The sequence below is a fragment of the Gopherus evgoodei genome, unplaced genomic scaffold (assembly GCF_007399415.2).
Source record: "Gopherus evgoodei ecotype Sinaloan lineage unplaced genomic scaffold, rGopEvg1_v1.p scaffold_36_arrow_ctg1, whole genome shotgun sequence".
Taxonomy (NCBI): Eukaryota; Metazoa; Chordata; order Testudines; family Testudinidae; genus Gopherus; species Gopherus evgoodei.
The window spans coordinates 1,110,256-1,127,242 of NW_022060038.1; the positions used below are offsets into that span (position 1 = coordinate 1,110,256).

A 16,987-nucleotide genomic window follows, 5' to 3' on the forward strand; every position below is an offset into this window, starting at 1 on the left:
AGTTCTGCAGAAAAGGACCTGGTAATTTCAGTGGATGAGAAGCTGAATATAAGTCGGCAGAGTGCTCTTGTTGCCAAGAAGGCCAACGGCATATTAGGCTCCATTACTAGGAGCATTATTCCCCTGTATTTGGCACTGGTGAGGCCACACCTGGAGTATTGCATCCAGTTTTGGGACCCCCACTACAGAAGAGATGTGGACAAATTGGAGAGAGTCCAATAGAGGACAATGAAAATGATTCTAGGATTCTAGGATTTGGATTGGTTGGTATACTGTATCGAAGCAAAGGATATGTATTCTTATATAGCTATGTAGCTATCTTCATCTAGGAACAAAAAAATGTAGGCAATGCTTGTATGGTGGGTGAATCTGCCATGGGAAGCAGTGCCTCTGAACAATATTTGGGGCATGAAGGGATAATTAGCTAAATATGAGCTCTTAGTGTGATCATGTGGCCAAAACAGCTAATGAGATACCATGATAATAACAAGCGGAATATCAAGAAGAGGTAGAGAAGTTGTTTTACATCTATAGTTGGCACCTGTGTGACTCCTGCTGGAATCCTGTGTACAGTTCTGGAGCCCACCATTACAGATAGATGTTGATACACTGATAAGGGTTGAGAGAAGTGTCACAAGAATTATTAAAAGATTAGAAAACCTAATGGTTAAGTGGTGTCTTGATAAAAGCCTGTAAGTACCTAACATAATATAGGGAAGAAATATTTAACAATAGACTTTTCAGACTAGCGTACGGAGGTGTAACAGTATACAATGCCTGGAAGAGAAGCTAGCCATTCCTGTTTCCTGCCCAGTAAAGTTTACGAGAAGGTAACAACCAGCAGTAAGGGTAACCTATAACATGAATGAACAGGACTCTATAGTAACTAAGGGTATGTCTATACTATCCAGCGCGTAGTGTTCGATGTATCGGGATCGATTTATCACATCTCATCTGGACACGATAAATCTATCCGCTACTCAACGCCCGTACTCCACATTGGCAGGATGAGCAAGCACAGTTGACGGGGGCACCACGGCAGTCGACTCGCCGCCATAAGGACGGCTAGGTAAGTCAAACTAAGATACTTTGACTTCAGCTACATGAATAGCGTCGCTGAAGTTGCATATCTTAGTTCAAACCCCCCCCACACACAAGTGTAGCCCAGGCCTAAGATATTTATATATTACGGCCTCATTTTAGTATCACTAATTCAAATTTCTGTTTTACTTCACACAGCACTGTAGGACACACGGCAATAACGCCAGTCCCAGGATTTCAGAACACTCTGCCTACTGCCAGTAATGATACAGGTGGTAACTGTAATTGCCATAATGGGAATGTACTGCTGATAGCGGGCTTCACCTTCACCCCATCCCCTGGAGGTCATCATGCAGACAGAAAGGGGAAGTCCAGAAGTCCGAAGTGCAGACAATGAACCATTTATTGGGATTAGTTCCAAGCAAGCGTAGGAATAGCTCTGCATGCCGGCAGAGTGTGTTCCCCATCGTTCCATTCCCAGCTCTGATGCTGATGTGTGTAGTTGCTGGAATGTGTTAAATTGTATTCTTTTTGAATAAGGCTGTTTATTCATTTTTTTCCTTTAAGCAATTGACCCTGTATATTGTCAACTTGATACAGAGCCTATTTTTAATGTCTTTTTTCTTTCTTTTTATATAAAGTTTTCTTTTTAAGACCTGTTGAAGTTTTTCTTTAGTGGGGACTCCAGGGAATTGAGTCTGCAGCTCACCAGGGAATTGGTGGGAAAAAAAAGTCAGGGGGGAAAATCTCTTTGTGTTAGATTTACGAAGCCTGACTTTGCATACCCTCTGGGTGAGGGGGAGAGAGATTAGCTCTCTCAGTACTTGTGTTCCCAGGATTGGAAATAGGGAGGGTGGAGTCCCTCTGTTTAGATTCACGGAGCTTGCTTCTGTATATCTCTCCAGGAACCCAGGGAGGGAAAACCTGGAGAGGTAGAGGGAGAAGGGAAATAGTTTATTCCCCTTTGTTTTGAGACTCAAGGAATCTGAGTCTTGGGGTCCCCCAGGGAAGGTTTTGGGGAGACCACAGTGAGCTAGGCACTGTATAATTCCTGGCTGGTGGCAGCGATATCAGGTCCAAGCTGGTAACTAAACTTGGAGGTTTTCATGCTAACACCCATATTTTGGACGCTAAGGTCCAGATCTGGGAAGAAATGTTATGACAGATGCCCCAAAGACTTGCCTGTGTCCCCATTCCCCATTCTCATTTCCCATCTCCTCCTTCTTAGCAGACCCAAATATACCTGCAATGCACACCCCTAGTCTCACCCCTTACAACTTATGGTCATGGTCCGTTTTGGAGGGTCATAAATCTGGGGTCTTCATCCCACCTCTTTTGTACCCCATGGGAGGGGTAAGGAGTGAGGTCGTGCTCTGGCCAAGGCCAGGCCTTTCTTTGGCTATTAGTGTTTCTTATGCCTGCCCCTGAACCCCCCACCCCCTTTGTCTTAAACAGATAGTTAAGGGTTAATGTCTCTTTTACCTATAAAGGGTTAAGAAGCTCAGTGAACCTGGCTGACACCTGACCAGAGGACCAATGGGGGGACAAGATACTTTCAAACCTTGGTGGAGGGAAGTCTTTGTTTGTGCTGTTTTTTTCGTTCGTTGTTCGCTCTTGGGGCTAAGAGGGACCAGATGTACACCTAGGTTTTCTCCAATCTTTCTGAATCAGTCTCTCATGTTTCAAAATAGTAAGTAATAGCCAGGAAAGATGGATTAGTCTTATGTTTGTTTTCTTAACTTGTAAATGTGTCTTTTGCTGGAAGGATTTCTACCTCTATTTGCTGTAACTTTGAATCTAAGACAGGTTGGGGAAGTCCTTCCATTGGGAGGGGATGGGTAAGGATGTTGCTAATTACGTCCGACCTTGTGAGGTGTGCCAAAGAGTAGGAAAGTCCCAAGACCAGGTCAAAGCCCCTCTCCAGCCACTCCCCATAATTGAGGTCCCATTTCAGCGAGTAGCTGTGGATATTCTGGGTCCTTTCCCAAAAGAGACCCCCAGAGGAAAGCAATACATACTGACTTTCGTGGATTTTGATACCCGATGGCCGGAAGTAGTAGCTCTAAGCAACACCAGGGCTAAAACTGTGTGCCAGGCCTTAACAGACATTTTTGCCAGGGTAGATTGACCGTCCAACATCCTTACAGATTCAGGAACTAATTTCCTGGCAGGGACCATGAAAGATCTGTGGGAAGCTCATGGGCTGAATCACTTGGTTGCCATCCCTTACCACCATCAAACCAATGGCCTGGTGGAAAGGTTTAATGGAACTTTGGGGGCCATGATACGTAAATTCCTCAACGAATACTCCAATAATTGGGACCTAGTGTTACAGCAGTTGCTTTTTGCCTACAGAGCTGTACCACATCCCAGTTTAGGGTTTTCACCATTTGAACTTGTGTATGGTCACGAGGTTAAGGGGCCATTACAGCTGGTGAAGCAGCAATGGGAGGGGTTTACGCCTTCTCCAGGAACTAACATTCTAGACTTGGTAAGCAACCTACAAAGCACCCTCCAACACTCTTTATGAAGTTCAATGAAGACAAATGCAAAGTGCTCCACTTAGGAAGGAACAATCAGTTTCATACATACAGAATGGGAAGAGACTGTCTAGGAAGGAGTATGGCAGAAAGAGATCTAGGAGTCATAGTCGACCACAAGCTAAATATGAGTCAACAGTGTGATACTGCTGCCAAAAAAGCAAACGTGATTCTGGGATGCGTTAACAGGTGTGTTGTAAACAAGACACGAGAAGTCATTCTTCCGCTCTACTCTGCACTGGTTAGGCCTCAACTGGAGTATTGTGTCCAGTTCTGGGCAGCACATTTCAAGAAAGATGTGGAGAAATTGGAGAGGATCCAGAGAAGAGCAATAAGAATGATTAAAGGTCTTGAGAACATGACCTATGAAGGAAGGCTGAAAGAATTGGGTTTATTTAGTTTGGAAAAGAGAAGACTGAGAGGGTATATGATAGCAGTTTTCAGGTATCTAAAAGGATGTCATCAGGAGGAGGGAGAAAACTTGTTCACCTTAGCCTCTAATGATAGAACAAGAAGCAATGGGCTTAAACTGCAGCAAGGGAGATTTAGGTTGGACATTAGGGAAAAGTTCCTGTCTGTCAGGGTAGTTAAACACTGGAATAAATTGCCTAGGGAGGTTGTGGAATCTCCATCTCTGGAGATATTTAAGAGTAGGTTAGATAAATGTCTACCAGGGATGGTCTAGACAGTATTTGGTCCTGCCATGAGGGCAGGGGACTAGACTCGATGACCTCTCGAGGTCCCTTCCAGTCCTAGAGTCTATGAGTCTATGAGCCTTGCTAAAGAAAATCTAAAGGATGCTCAGGAAGAGCAAAAGGCCTGGTATGATAAACACACCAGAGAGTGTTCCTTCAAAATAGGAGACAGGTTATGGTCTTGAAGGCGCAACAGGCCCATAAGATAGAAGCATCATGGGAAGGGCCATTCATGGTCCAAGAGCGCCTGGGAGCTGTTAACTATCTCATAACATTTCCCACCTCCACCCTAAAGCCTAAAGTGTACCATGTTAATTCTCTCAAGCCCTTCTATTCCAGAGACTTAAAAGTTTGTCAGTTTAAAGCCCAGGGAGAAGATGACGCTACGTGGCCTGAAGGTGTCTACTACGAAGGAAAGAGTGACGGTGGCGTGGAAGAGGTGACCCTCTCCACAACCTTGGAACGTCTGCAGTGGCAACTGATCAAGGAGCTGTGCACTAGCTTGGCCCCATTGTTCTCAGCCACCTCAGGACGGACTGAATGGGCATACCACTCCATTGACACAGGTAATGCTCACCCAATTAGAACCCTACCCTACCAGGTGTCTCCTCATGCCCAAGCTGCTATAGAACGTTTGATCCGAAACATGCTATAGATGGGTATAATCCGCCCCTCTAGCAGCGCATGGGAATCTCCAGTGGTTCTGGTGCCCAAACCAGATGGGGAAATACGCTTTTGCATGGACTACCGTAAGCTAAATGCGGTAACTCGTCCGGACAGCTATCCAATGGAACGCACCCATGAGGAACTGGGATGTGCCCAGTTCATCTCTACAATAGACTTAACAAAGGGGTACTGGCAAGTACCGCTAGATGAACCCGCCAAAGAAAGGTCAGCCTTCATCACCCATGCAGGGGTGTATGAATTTAATGGTCATCCTTTCAGGCTGCGAAATGCACCCGCCACCTTCCAAAGACTTGTAGATGGTCTCCTAGCAGGATTGGGAGACTACGCAGTTGCCTACCTCGATGATGTGGCCATTTTTTCTGATTCATGGGCAGAACACCTAGAACACCTGGAAAAAGTCTTCGAGCGCATCAGGCAGGCAGGATTACCTGTTAAGGCTAAAAAGTGTCAAATAGGCCAAAACAGAGTGACTTACCTGGGACACCAGGTGGGTCGAGGAACAATAAACCATGCTATTCAAAAGTCCATGCTATCCAAAAGTGGCCTGTCCGAAAATCAAAGAAACAGGTCCAATTTTTCTTAAGCTTGGCCAGATATTACAGGCGATTTGTACCACACTACAGCCAAATCTCTGCCCCACTAACGGGCCTGACCAAAAAGACCCAGCCGAATGCTGTTAAGTGGACTAATGAGTGTCAAAAGGCCTTTACCCAGCTTAAGGCGACACTCATGTCTGACCCTGTGCTAATGGCCCCAGACTTTGACAAGCCATTCCTAGTAACCATAGATGCATTTGAGCGTGGTGTCGGAGCAGTTTTAATGCAGGAAGGACAGGATCAAAACTTCCATCCTGTCGTGTTTCTCAGCAAGAATCTGTCTGAGAGGGAAAGCCACTGGTCAATCAGTGAATGCTATGCCATTGTGTACGCCCTGGAAAAGCTACGCCCATAAGTTTGAGGACAGCGCTTCCAGCTACAAACTCACCATGCTGCGCTAAAGTGGCTTCATACTGCCAAGGGAAACAACAAAAAACTGCTTCGATGGAGTTTAGCTCTCCAAGATTTTGATTTTGAAATTCAACACATTTCAGGAGCTTCTAACAAAGTAGCTGATGCACTCCTGTGAAAGTTTCCCAGAATCAACTGGTTAAAAATTGTCCTTGAAATGTGGAAAATCTTGCAGTTTTACATGATTAGTAGTATATGTAAAGGTGCATGTGTGTTATCTTTTCTCATTGTACTAAAAGACTCATCAGATTGTGGAAAATGCAACACACAGTATCTTTGTCCTTTGTTTACACATATTAGTACAAGACCTGAAAGTATCAAAAAGTCAACCCCAAAATTCAATCTCAGGCTGACAAACAAGCATATATGCTAATAGTTGATATCTGCAGTACCAGCACAGCCAAACTACGCCACCCAGACTGGAAAAGTATTGTTATGCTTGGATATAAAGTGCTGTCCTATGTACGCATACATACTCATATGTAACATACACATATATACACCATATCCATATTACCCATACATATTAAGTATCTAAAAGTGCCCCCAAGGCACAGTCATAAAGGGACTAAAAACAATTGGAAAATAAAATCTGTCCATTGGTTGTATGAGAGAATGTGCAGATTAAGGCACAGATGGGGCACAAATGTGTGGATCGGAAAGTAAGGTGGCCACATAACAGTGTTTAGCCCAGGGGACCATCTTCAGTCCAGGCATTATGCTTTTCCAAGATGATGGGTAACCATCCTTCCCATAAAATGACAAAAGGTGGGGGAATGTGTAGGAAGAGAACCTGAGACATAAGCCCTTGTATCAGAGGCCTGAGGTGTGGGCTAGAATAGTAGTCAAAGCTTTACTGATAAAAAAAGAAAGACAAGATGTGAGCAAGAGGCAAGGCCTCTTTACAGAATCTGTCAGAATGGGGCTGTTATTGTGGAAATACACATTCCTAAGAGGTGCTAGGCACAGAGCACTCACGCAATCACATCCTGATATCAAGTGGTACCAGAACATTGCAATGACAAGGATGGTACAAAACCATTCCCCAAGGATAACAGGAACACGCTGTCCACTCCTAAAAATTAGGTCAGGATGACAGTACGTAATAAAGAGGTTTTGACTGAACCAATATGTACAAGGAGATGGGTGATAAATAGCTACGACAGGGGGCAGTAACTAACTATGTCAGAGTGGCAGTACATAACTTGTTTGTATCGGGGTATAAAGATGTATCTCAGAGGGAGGAATGGAAATCCCGTGATTTACTGAGCTGGTCCATTGTTATGGGCAAACATGTCTTAGTGGTACAGTAGAGTCTGCAGGATACTAGTACTGTGCTTAGTCAACAATAAACCTGGCTGGGTGCCTTCATCCCGTAACGGATCTTGTGGTCACTGGGCAGTTCGGTCGAGGTCTGCCGTGCCAGCTGTCTGTGCAGAGCTGGGACAGCACACAGGGAGAACACACACACACAGCCAAACATCTAACCACAGCGACCAGCATGCTGTTGGAATTGAGGAAGCCTGGGATGAGGAAGGAGAGTATAGACAGGGAGTCAGAATATGCTGGGAGATTGAACTAGCTGAGGAGCAAAGATCAGTGGTTCTTTCCACTGGTGAAATGCCTGAGGTTACGTAAATTACATTCAAAAACAACAATTTGAAACAAAACTGAGAAAATTTGTGACACCCAGGCTGCAGTTCTGTGGCTTGTCAGAGGAAAGAGACAGTGAGACCTGCCCACATGCATTCCGGGCCAGGAAAGGTCCCAGCACTGGCCTTGGATCAACAATCACAAAGAATAACTTAATTTCAGCAGCTCTGCCAAATACTGCTCCTCGCCCCCACAACCTCCAGTGTTACTCACCTTTCCATGTACCCTCTGCTTGCGCCAACAATCCCCAGTGCTGCCCACCTGTCTGTGTACGCCTCCAGCCTGCCCCCAAAACCCCAAGCGCTGTCCGCCTATCCATATACACCCTCTGCCTGCCTCTGCAAATTCCAGACCTGCCCACCTCTCTGTGTACACCCCACTCCCTGCTCCCACAACCCCCAGCACTGCCTGCCTGTCCATGTGGGTCCTCCACCCCCACAACTTCCAGCCCTGCCACACAGTGCTACCCCTCAACCCGGACCAAAACCAGGTGCCTGTCCCCATAGCAGCAGCTCACAGAAATATCTCCTCAGACTACGTTACATCTCAACCTGAGCACAGAAGGAGAGAGGGACAGGCCCAGTGAGAAGGAGAGAGAATGTGGAGACTAAAAGTAGGCAGTGTGAGTAACTCTTCCTCGAAACGACACAAAGCTTTAACATATCGCAGCCCGTTAGCAACTTCCTGAGGCTGCTTCTCCATATTGGCAATTGCTGACCTTGGCACAAGGCAGTAGTAGGATTGCTCACAGAAGGAGGGACGGTTCAGATGGGGGAGGGTGTCAGAGAATCTACTACAGTGTGTGGTCCATGCTATGTTACAGTTTGACACCCCCCTGCCTCAGAAGGACTTGTTACGCCTCTTTGGTCTGTGCATTAGGCAGGAAGTTCATTCACTATTTCACCTGGTTTCAGTACTCAGTGCCACTGTGAACTGGATACTACATCCCCCTCCACACACACACACACACACACTCTGCATTTCTGGACCTCCTCCACTGAGATTTCCAACCCTGTATGGTTTCCTCCATGCCAGAATTATGCTCTTATTTTTACTGCCTTGCAGTGCTTCTCATCCTCTCCTGAAGACTCATCTTTCTCCAGAAAAAAACGTTATCCTGATTGATCTGAACCTTTAAGCCTGTCTGTATTTGTGCAAGTTTCTTCATGAGACTGACGGATTTCCACTCCATATGGCTAAATGCAGTGCCTTGCATGGCATCAAGTATCAGAGGGGTAGCCATGTCAGTCTGGATCTGTAAAAGCACCAAAGAATCCTGTGGCACCTTATAGACTAACAGATGTTTTGGAGCATGAGCTTTCTGATGAAGTGGGTATACACCCACAAAAGCTCATGCTCCAAAACTTCTGTTAGTTTATAAGGTGCCACAGGACTCTTCGCTGCTTTTACAGATCCAGTCTAACAGGGCTACCCGTCTGATACTTTAAGCCTGCGTGTCTGAGATTTCAGAAACTCTCCGGTCTATCCTTGGAGGCCACAGGATGACTCCAGTCTGCAGGTTCATGGTTGGTGTAAATCAGGCTATTTATTTAAGTCCCTACATGTGGATTTAGAGTGAACTCCAGGCCATATTGGGAGTTTTGCCATTGATCACAATGGGATCAGAATCACCCGTTGTGTTTAACATTCTGCTCCGAGCTGCAAAAATCGTGGCTTTGGGTCCTGCTGCACAGAGCGCTATTCTGTGAAGGTGCTCAAAGACACTAACAGAAACCCCCCGTTTATGTGGTGCTCTGAGACCAGCTATAAAAGATGGAGATTCCAAAACACAGGGGCTCTGATTTTGTTCTCAGGGAGGCCAGTGCCAATCTAGAGTGTCTCCCTAAAGACAGAAGGTGAGAGCAGAATCTGGCCAGTGTGAGACCCATTCTCGTTGTGAACCCTCTGGTTATACACATACCCACTGCAGAGGCTTTGGCTGTACTTACCAACAGGGCAGTGAAGATGCTGAATTGGAAAACTGGAAAGAACCAGAGGAAAACCAGAAAGTACAAGCAGAGGAAGCTACTAAGACAGCTAGCAGAGGACACAGTAGAGACAAGAAACTGATCTTAAAAAACAAATATTTGTCTAAACTATTTCCAGTACAGCTGTAGTTCCAATTTACCAGGTAAATCCCTTGGTAGTGTCTGATAATACTAACCAGTTCAAGTTACCGTGCTCCTGAATTCCTGCCCAGAAGTTTCTTGACTTGAACCCTTCCTGAGACCTCAGCACTAACTTTAATGCAGAAACAGCCAACTCACTGAAATCCAGTCAGCAGAGAGAGGAAATCTCCTTACAGCGACAGGAAGGCAGAGCCCCGAGAATGAGCACATGTCTGACCCTCAGCGAGCTGGACAGCGACCCCTGTACAGTCCCTGCAGACTCTCAGGTTGGCAGGACTCCCAAACAATTCCCTCAGCTCCATGAGCAGCAGGAAGAACAGAAAATAGACTCTGGAGAACTTCAGCCTGAGAGCCTCCCCTGGGAGTGAAGAAATGATGTGCCGATACCAGAGGCTCAGATTGTCAGGGCAAACAGAGTCTGGCAATCTGTTCAGCCTAGCAATTGACGATGGCTTTCTTTTCTGTGTGTAACGTGCTGCCATCTGCACTATGTCTGTACATAACTGCAAGCCTAAGGATTGTTCTCTCTAGCAGTACCATTATGATTACACATGGTAACAGCACACCCCTATTGTGGCACCCCATAACTCAAACACCCTACGAGGCCAGAGAGTTATACATATATATATTTTGGAGGGGGGTGCTCCGTGACAAACCACATGTTTGGATGACTGTTTTCCACGGTCATTCATTATGACATATTTTAAGGAATACCAGGCAATATTTCCTGATAAATTTGATATTTTTCACCAGGTTAGGATCCCCCCTTCAATCCATACACCACATACTGATATTCCCAAATTCCCATGGGGCATTAGCAGTACAGTTTTCTATGGGTACATACTTACAGTCCTTCTTTTCCTCATTACCACTACTTGGGGGTGTAACATTCCTCGTGTTTCCTCCCTTTACCACTTTACATTGCTGGATTTGGATTTGTTTAGGGCTTACAGTAACAATAGCAGCAATGATTGTTCTATTCCAGACCAGGGTGTTGTGAAAGTAGAATGAATTATATTGTAAAAATAGAAAGGATTAAAGAAATGCTGTATGTACCTTTAAGCAGAAACGAGGAATGTTGAAATACAGGAGTCAGGAAAAGAACCATTAAGGCACAAACAATGAGTCCACTCAGGCTAATGGTGGAACATTAGCCGGAGATTGGTAAAAGTTAGCAAGGAATTAACTATGTATGTCTAGCCTCAGGTAAACTTGTCAGTTCTGCTCCCTTCGTTATCTTGTCAAGTTCCTGCCCTTTTTATCTGTATAAAATAAAGTAGTGTGGGTCTTGCGTGGTGCTCACATTATCTGGGTGTGTTAGCAGAGCGCTACACTAATAAACAGAGTGGTCTGACAAATTGTGAGTCCTGAATTTAACTGTGACAGTGTCCTTGTTTTCCCTTTGTGGATCCACCTGTAAATTTCATGCAACAGAATTTATTCATCCTCATTTTTAACCCCCATTCTGTGTGTACACGAGTGCAGCCGGGGCTCGACCCTCTCTGGGAGGAGGAGGGGAGCCACGCTGGCTCAATACACACTGGTGGGTCCAGAAAAATAGCCCGGCAGTCCTCGCGGCAATCGCCTGCCCTGTGGGGCAAGGGCTCAGGTCCTTCGGCAGGGCTGAGCCTTAATCATCGATATGAGCCTGGCTCTAGGTCAGGGCGGGGCAGCAAACACTGAGTCAGGAAGCTCAGGCCCTGGGCAGAGCTGAGCAGTAATCATAGGCTTTGGCCTCCTCAGGCCAGGGAAAGGGGGAGTCTGCCACCCCGGGATGTGTGGCAAGGGGGACACAGGCCCTCCCACTCCACTGCGTCCCAGCGCGGGGCCCTAGCAATGGCTGAGGATCCGCTGGTCAGTCATTGGGGATCCTGGCCACAACACACTGACATAGCCTCCAGCAAGGCTGCAGCCGGACTGGGGTCAGCTGCCCCCGGGCCACTTCCGTCCTCCTCCTCAGGGCCTACCTGGGTCCTGACGTCGGCCTCTGCAAGGTCCAGGAGCATGGGCTCGTCGCGGCCGGGGCTGGGTGGTAGGTCCGGGAGTTCCTCGGGATAGTCGGGCCAGGGTAGTGCTGGCGGCTTCTCTGGGTAGCAGGCTTGGGGAAGCCCCAGCAGCCCCTCCGGGTAGCGGGCACGGGGGAGCCCCGGAGGCCCCTCCGGGTATCAGGCGTGGGGGAGCTCTGGTGGCTCCTCCTGGTAGCAGGCGCGGGAGAGCCCAGGCGGCCCTTCCAGGTAGTGGATACGGGGGAGCCCCAGTGGCTCCTCCGGGTAGCAGGAGTGGGGGGAGCCCTGGTGGCCCCTCCAGGTAGCGGGTGCGGGGTGAGCCCCGGCAGCTCCTCCAGGTAGTGGATACGGGAGAGCCCCGGCGGCTCCTCCGGGTAGTGGATACTGGGGAGCCCTGGTGGCCCCTCCCGGTAGCGGGTGCGGGGTGAGCCCCAGCGGCTCCTCCAGGTAATGGATACGGGGGAGCCATGGTGGCCCCTCCGGGTAGCGGGTGCGGGGGGAGCCCCGGCGGCCCCTCTGGGTAGCGGGAGCAGAGGAGCTCCAGTGGCTCCTCTGGGTAGCGGGCACGGGGGAGCTCAGGCCAGTCTAGGCAGCTGCCCTGGGTCGCAGAAGTTTCCCAGTCTCGAGCTCCCTGAGGGACGTCTGCTCGCTCCGACTGCTGGGGCTTGACTGAGCTCTGAGGGCCGGCCTTTATAGTTCCGGGTCGGCGCCTGACCCTTTGAGGGGCGGGCTCAGAGCTCTTTAGCTCTGCCCACTCTGGCCTCCGGCTGGGGTCTTCCTCATCTGGGCTGGAGGGGAGCCATACCGCCTCACTACACTGTGCCTTTTTATTTGCGTGCAATAAACCCATTTCTGTTCTCCATTTTTTGTATTCAATAGCAGCAGGCTGGGCCCAACTGGTTAAAACCTGGGTAAGGAACCCTTCTTTTAGGAACTGGAAATGGATGGTGTTCTCCTGGAATGCGGTACATTACTTGATTTTCCCCCTCACCCTGATGGGTAGACCGAACTCTCCGGGCAGGTTATACCATGCACTGACCTTGCTGCTATATATATATATATATACCACTTACATTCCTTTAGTGATTTTCATTAACTTGTCCAATAACCAAATAATATAGATCAGAGTATCTGGCTGCCTGCTGCCTGCACCAAAAAGGCCCATTTTCCTTCAGAATAGCTGTGAAGACCTAGGGATAAAAACATTATGGTGGTAGTAGCCACCTGACCCCCATATATAATTTGTTTAATTAGCAGGAGTCTATCCAATGTGACTGTACCAAGTTGCACAGATACTTACATTTACAGAGCAGGGTTTTATTTTTTAAGCCAGAAAATGTCCTTTTATAACACTCCTTTGTTCAGAGCTGTTATTTTTTAACATTTTTACAGCTCCTAACCTATTACTTCCCTCCAAACTTTTCCCAAACTTTGCAGTATTAATTTTTCTAAAAGCTACTTGTAACTTTCTACTTATTTAAAATTATTTACTCGCTTTTATCTGGCTGGTATTAACATTGTCCGAGAGCTTGCAATACCTGAATAGCCAAGTGTTGGGCCCAGGGGCTACTACCCCTGCATGGATCTTTTAATGGCTCCCCGTGGAACAGGTCACTGTCATACCAGTGAAAGAGATCCATGGTAATTAACTTGCATACACCGCAGTTTATTTGAGAAGTAATTACACAAACGGAAAAAGGTTACATCAAGCACATAACTCCGATGTTAAACATTAAAGAACTATACAACAAGCACGACACTTTCCTCTTAGCGAGCCTCTCTTTCGCAAACATCCACTGTGCTAGCCTCACACAGTTCCTGCTTGGCAAGCAGAGAAGGTGGTTACCAAGTCTATGGACGACTTCTTCCCTCCAGGTCCAGTCTCCTCAGCCCTCTGGTCTGTCTTGGATTTCCTCAAGACCAGGCCTTGGTTGCCTGGAAACCTTTCTGGTCACAGTCCTACTTGAGCCCACGGAGCAGAGTTTTGGCTACTCTGTCTAGCAGCGTCTTCAAGTAACAATTAAGGAATCCCCTCTCCCTTTTCTCTCATCTCTTCTCTGACAGTAATTTACTTTGCTTGATTCTTATAATTTTTTTCCCTCAAAGGAGTCACATGTCTCAGAAGCATGTCCAGTGGGCGCATGGTTATTAATTTTAGCTGATTAGTATTTTGGAAGGGGCTGTGGTGGGGGTGGGGTGTACCAAACAAAGACCACTTCATGTTTACTCACTAGTCAATCATTCACTCTGGCTCTCTGCATGGAGTCCTTGCCATAGGGTCACTATAAACAGGTCGGCCTGTACTCCATGCTGGAACATTACGGATGGGCTATTTGGAGGGATGGATACCTCAGTGATTTGAGTATTGGCCTGCTAAACCTAGGGTTATGAATTCAGTCCTTAAGAGGGCCATTTGGGGATTTAGTTGGGGATTGGTCCTGCTTTGAGCAGGCATTTGGACTAGATGACCTTCCAACCCTAATAACTCTATGATTTTACTTTTTCATGGGCTCATTTTTACTAACCAATAGGTTCAATATTGATCGCATATGCAGGTTTTTCCAGTCTTTTATCAAGTCTGCCTCTGCTTAAAGGGGACCCTGCTCCTAGGATCCTCTGCAGTTCTTCAGTCATGTTTAAGTCATGTCAAGTTGTGCTCACAGCATTCATTCAGCATGGCCACACCAATCTGGCATCATCTCAACACCAAAGAAGGCATTTTTTTTTCACAGTTCATTTCTAGGCATGCTCTTCCTTTGTACCTGGCTAAAGGGACATCGTGCAGCTCACAGAACTTTTCAGATTCTTCCCAAAGAGCATCCCAATTAGCTGGGAGGTTGTAAGAACTGCTTCATGTTGTGATAGATGGTGCCGGTATCCTCTCTCTCAGAGCACCAACAAATCCTAGACATCATTCTTTAGTTCCAGATTTTTTTTCTCACACAAACTGTCATTTCTTCTGGTTTAAAACTGCATGCTTCGGCAACACTAATAGTAGAAAACTCACTGGTACAGAGCACCCTTGATTAATGACAAGATACCTTTCCCCCTCTTGTCACACAGGTTTAAAGTCATTGGCCCCAGATGATCATCCAGATGTATTTGCCCACTATATCACGAAATTCTTTGGTTTTGACCCCATAAATGACAGGGTTGAGCATAGGGGGGACAAGGAAATAGAGGTTGGCCAAGATGATGTGAACATGCAGAACAGCTCCCTGATCGAACTGGTGAATCAGAATGGTGAAAAGGATGGAAGTATAAGAAATCAGTATCACGCAGATGTGGGCTGTGCAGGTGTTGAGGGCTTTCTGGTGGGCTTGCTTGGAGGAGATTCTGAAGACGGCCCTGATGATCAGACCGTAGGACAGGGCAATGAGCGTCAGGTCTAACCCGATGCCTACAAATGCTATCACCAAGCCATATGTCCAGTTAAATGTGATGTCCCCACATAACATCTTTGCCACAGTCATGTGCTCGCAATGAGTGTGGGGGATAATGTGGTTGCCACAGAATGGCTGCCTGATCAGGAGCAGGGGCCCGGGCAGTACGATGAGAACAGCTCTTGTCAAACCCACTAGTCCTAGCTTAGCTAATCGTGCGTTGGTGAGGATGGTGGTGTATCTCAGGGGGTTACATATGGCAACATAGCGATCGAAGGCCATTGTGACGAGGACGGCTGACTGAACAGCAGAAGCCATGTGAAGGAGGAATGACTGGGTGAGGCAGCCACCCACAGTAATGCTTTTCAAATTGAACCAAAATATACAAAGTGCCTTCGGCACGACAGAGGTAGACAAGCCAATGTCTGTGAGTGCCAGCATGCAGAGCAGCAGGTACATCGGCTTGTGCAGGGTCTGCTCCTTACCTACAACAAACAGAACTGTGAAATTTCCCAACAGGCCGATAAAGTAGAACACAGCGAAAGGGATGGAAATCCAGAAGTGGGCAGCTTCCAGGCCGGGGATGCCCACTAGGATAAATGTTGAAGGGTCAGAGGAGGTGAGGTTGAAACCTGCCATGAAGTGGTTGATGCATCGAGAGGTCTCAGAAATGCTTACGATGCCTGTGAAAGGAGAGAAGCACAACGAGCGGAGTTACACACTTTATAACAAATACTATGGTAAATATTTTATAGTTATAACCAATCTAGAAAGGGAGGTAAGCAGTGCGGTGGCAGCATTCGCAGATGGCTCAAGATTAATTAACCACTGGAATAATTTACCAAGGATCCTGGCGGAATCTTCTTCACTGTGAATTTTTAAGTCAAGGTTCAATGTTCCTCTTAAAGATCTTCTCTAGCAAAAATGTTGCAGAAATTCTCCGGTCTGTGTTATACAGACTAGATGGATCACGTTGGTCCCTTGTGGCCTTGGAATCTGCGAACATGTCCCCAGGAGTCAGCTGCAGGCATTTTGCCTGCAAACTCATACCTGAGCTTACAGGAGGCTTTTTTTTTCTATTCATGACTGTATCAGAGGGGTAGCCGTGTTAGTCTGGATCTGTAAAAGCAGCAAAGAGTCCTGTGGCACCTTATAGAGTAACAGACTTTTGGAGCATGAGCTTTCGTGGGTTAATACCCACTTCGTCAGATGCATATTCGTGACTGTTGAATTTAGCCCCTATGGGGAGAAATGCTCATGTGAGTGCTGCCCCTTTGAAATGTTACACTAGGTGAGTATTTCACGAGGCTGAGGAATCCTGTGACCCACTGCATGTATGAACGTTTTAAGTGAGAAAAATAATGACTTTAGCCAATGAAATCTTGTACAACTCTTGCTATTGATGGCTAGTAGAACTGGCTAGCAAATGGTCCCAGAGCATCCTGGGTTTAACATCTGTGGCCCACTGTTTCAGGCAGCTACCAGTGGTTCCTGCACATTGATGCCTTGGCATATGCCACTTATGGGTGAGATGTTATCATCGGTGAGACACAGTCACTGATTACCCCCCAGCCAAGGGGGCAGGTGTGATGGGAGGCACCTCACCCCTTGCAGAGGAAGAATTTCAAGGAGCGTAGGGCATCTCAAAGCTTATGGGAGGAAGGGATGAATGGGGATCATGGAGAAGAAACTGGCAACCAGTGTGCTGTTGGAATCAGAGCATCCTGGGACGAGGAAGGAACATATGGACAGGGGCCAGAGTATTTTTGGAGATTGAAGCAACTCAGGAGCAAAGTGTGACAGGTTCCCCCCCGGGGTGTCACCTAGAACTGGGTACCACTGAGCC

General features: G+C 47.0%; 1 protein-coding gene across 1 annotated transcript; it reads right to left on the reverse strand.

The window, feature by feature from the left end:
* Positions 1 to 7,525: 7,525 nt before the first annotated feature.
* On the reverse strand, positions 7,526 to 16,189 carry LOC115641882 (olfactory receptor 52D1-like). Its single transcript, XM_030545243.1, has 3 exons — positions 16,114 to 16,189; positions 14,851 to 15,824; positions 7,526 to 7,585 (listed from the first exon to the last, which is right to left on the reverse strand). Exons 1-3 carry the CDS (start codon positions 16,187 to 16,189, stop codon positions 7,526 to 7,528), a joined length of 1,110 nt encoding a protein of 369 aa, XP_030401103.1.
* Between the last annotated feature and the right edge of the window lie 798 nt (positions 16,190 to 16,987).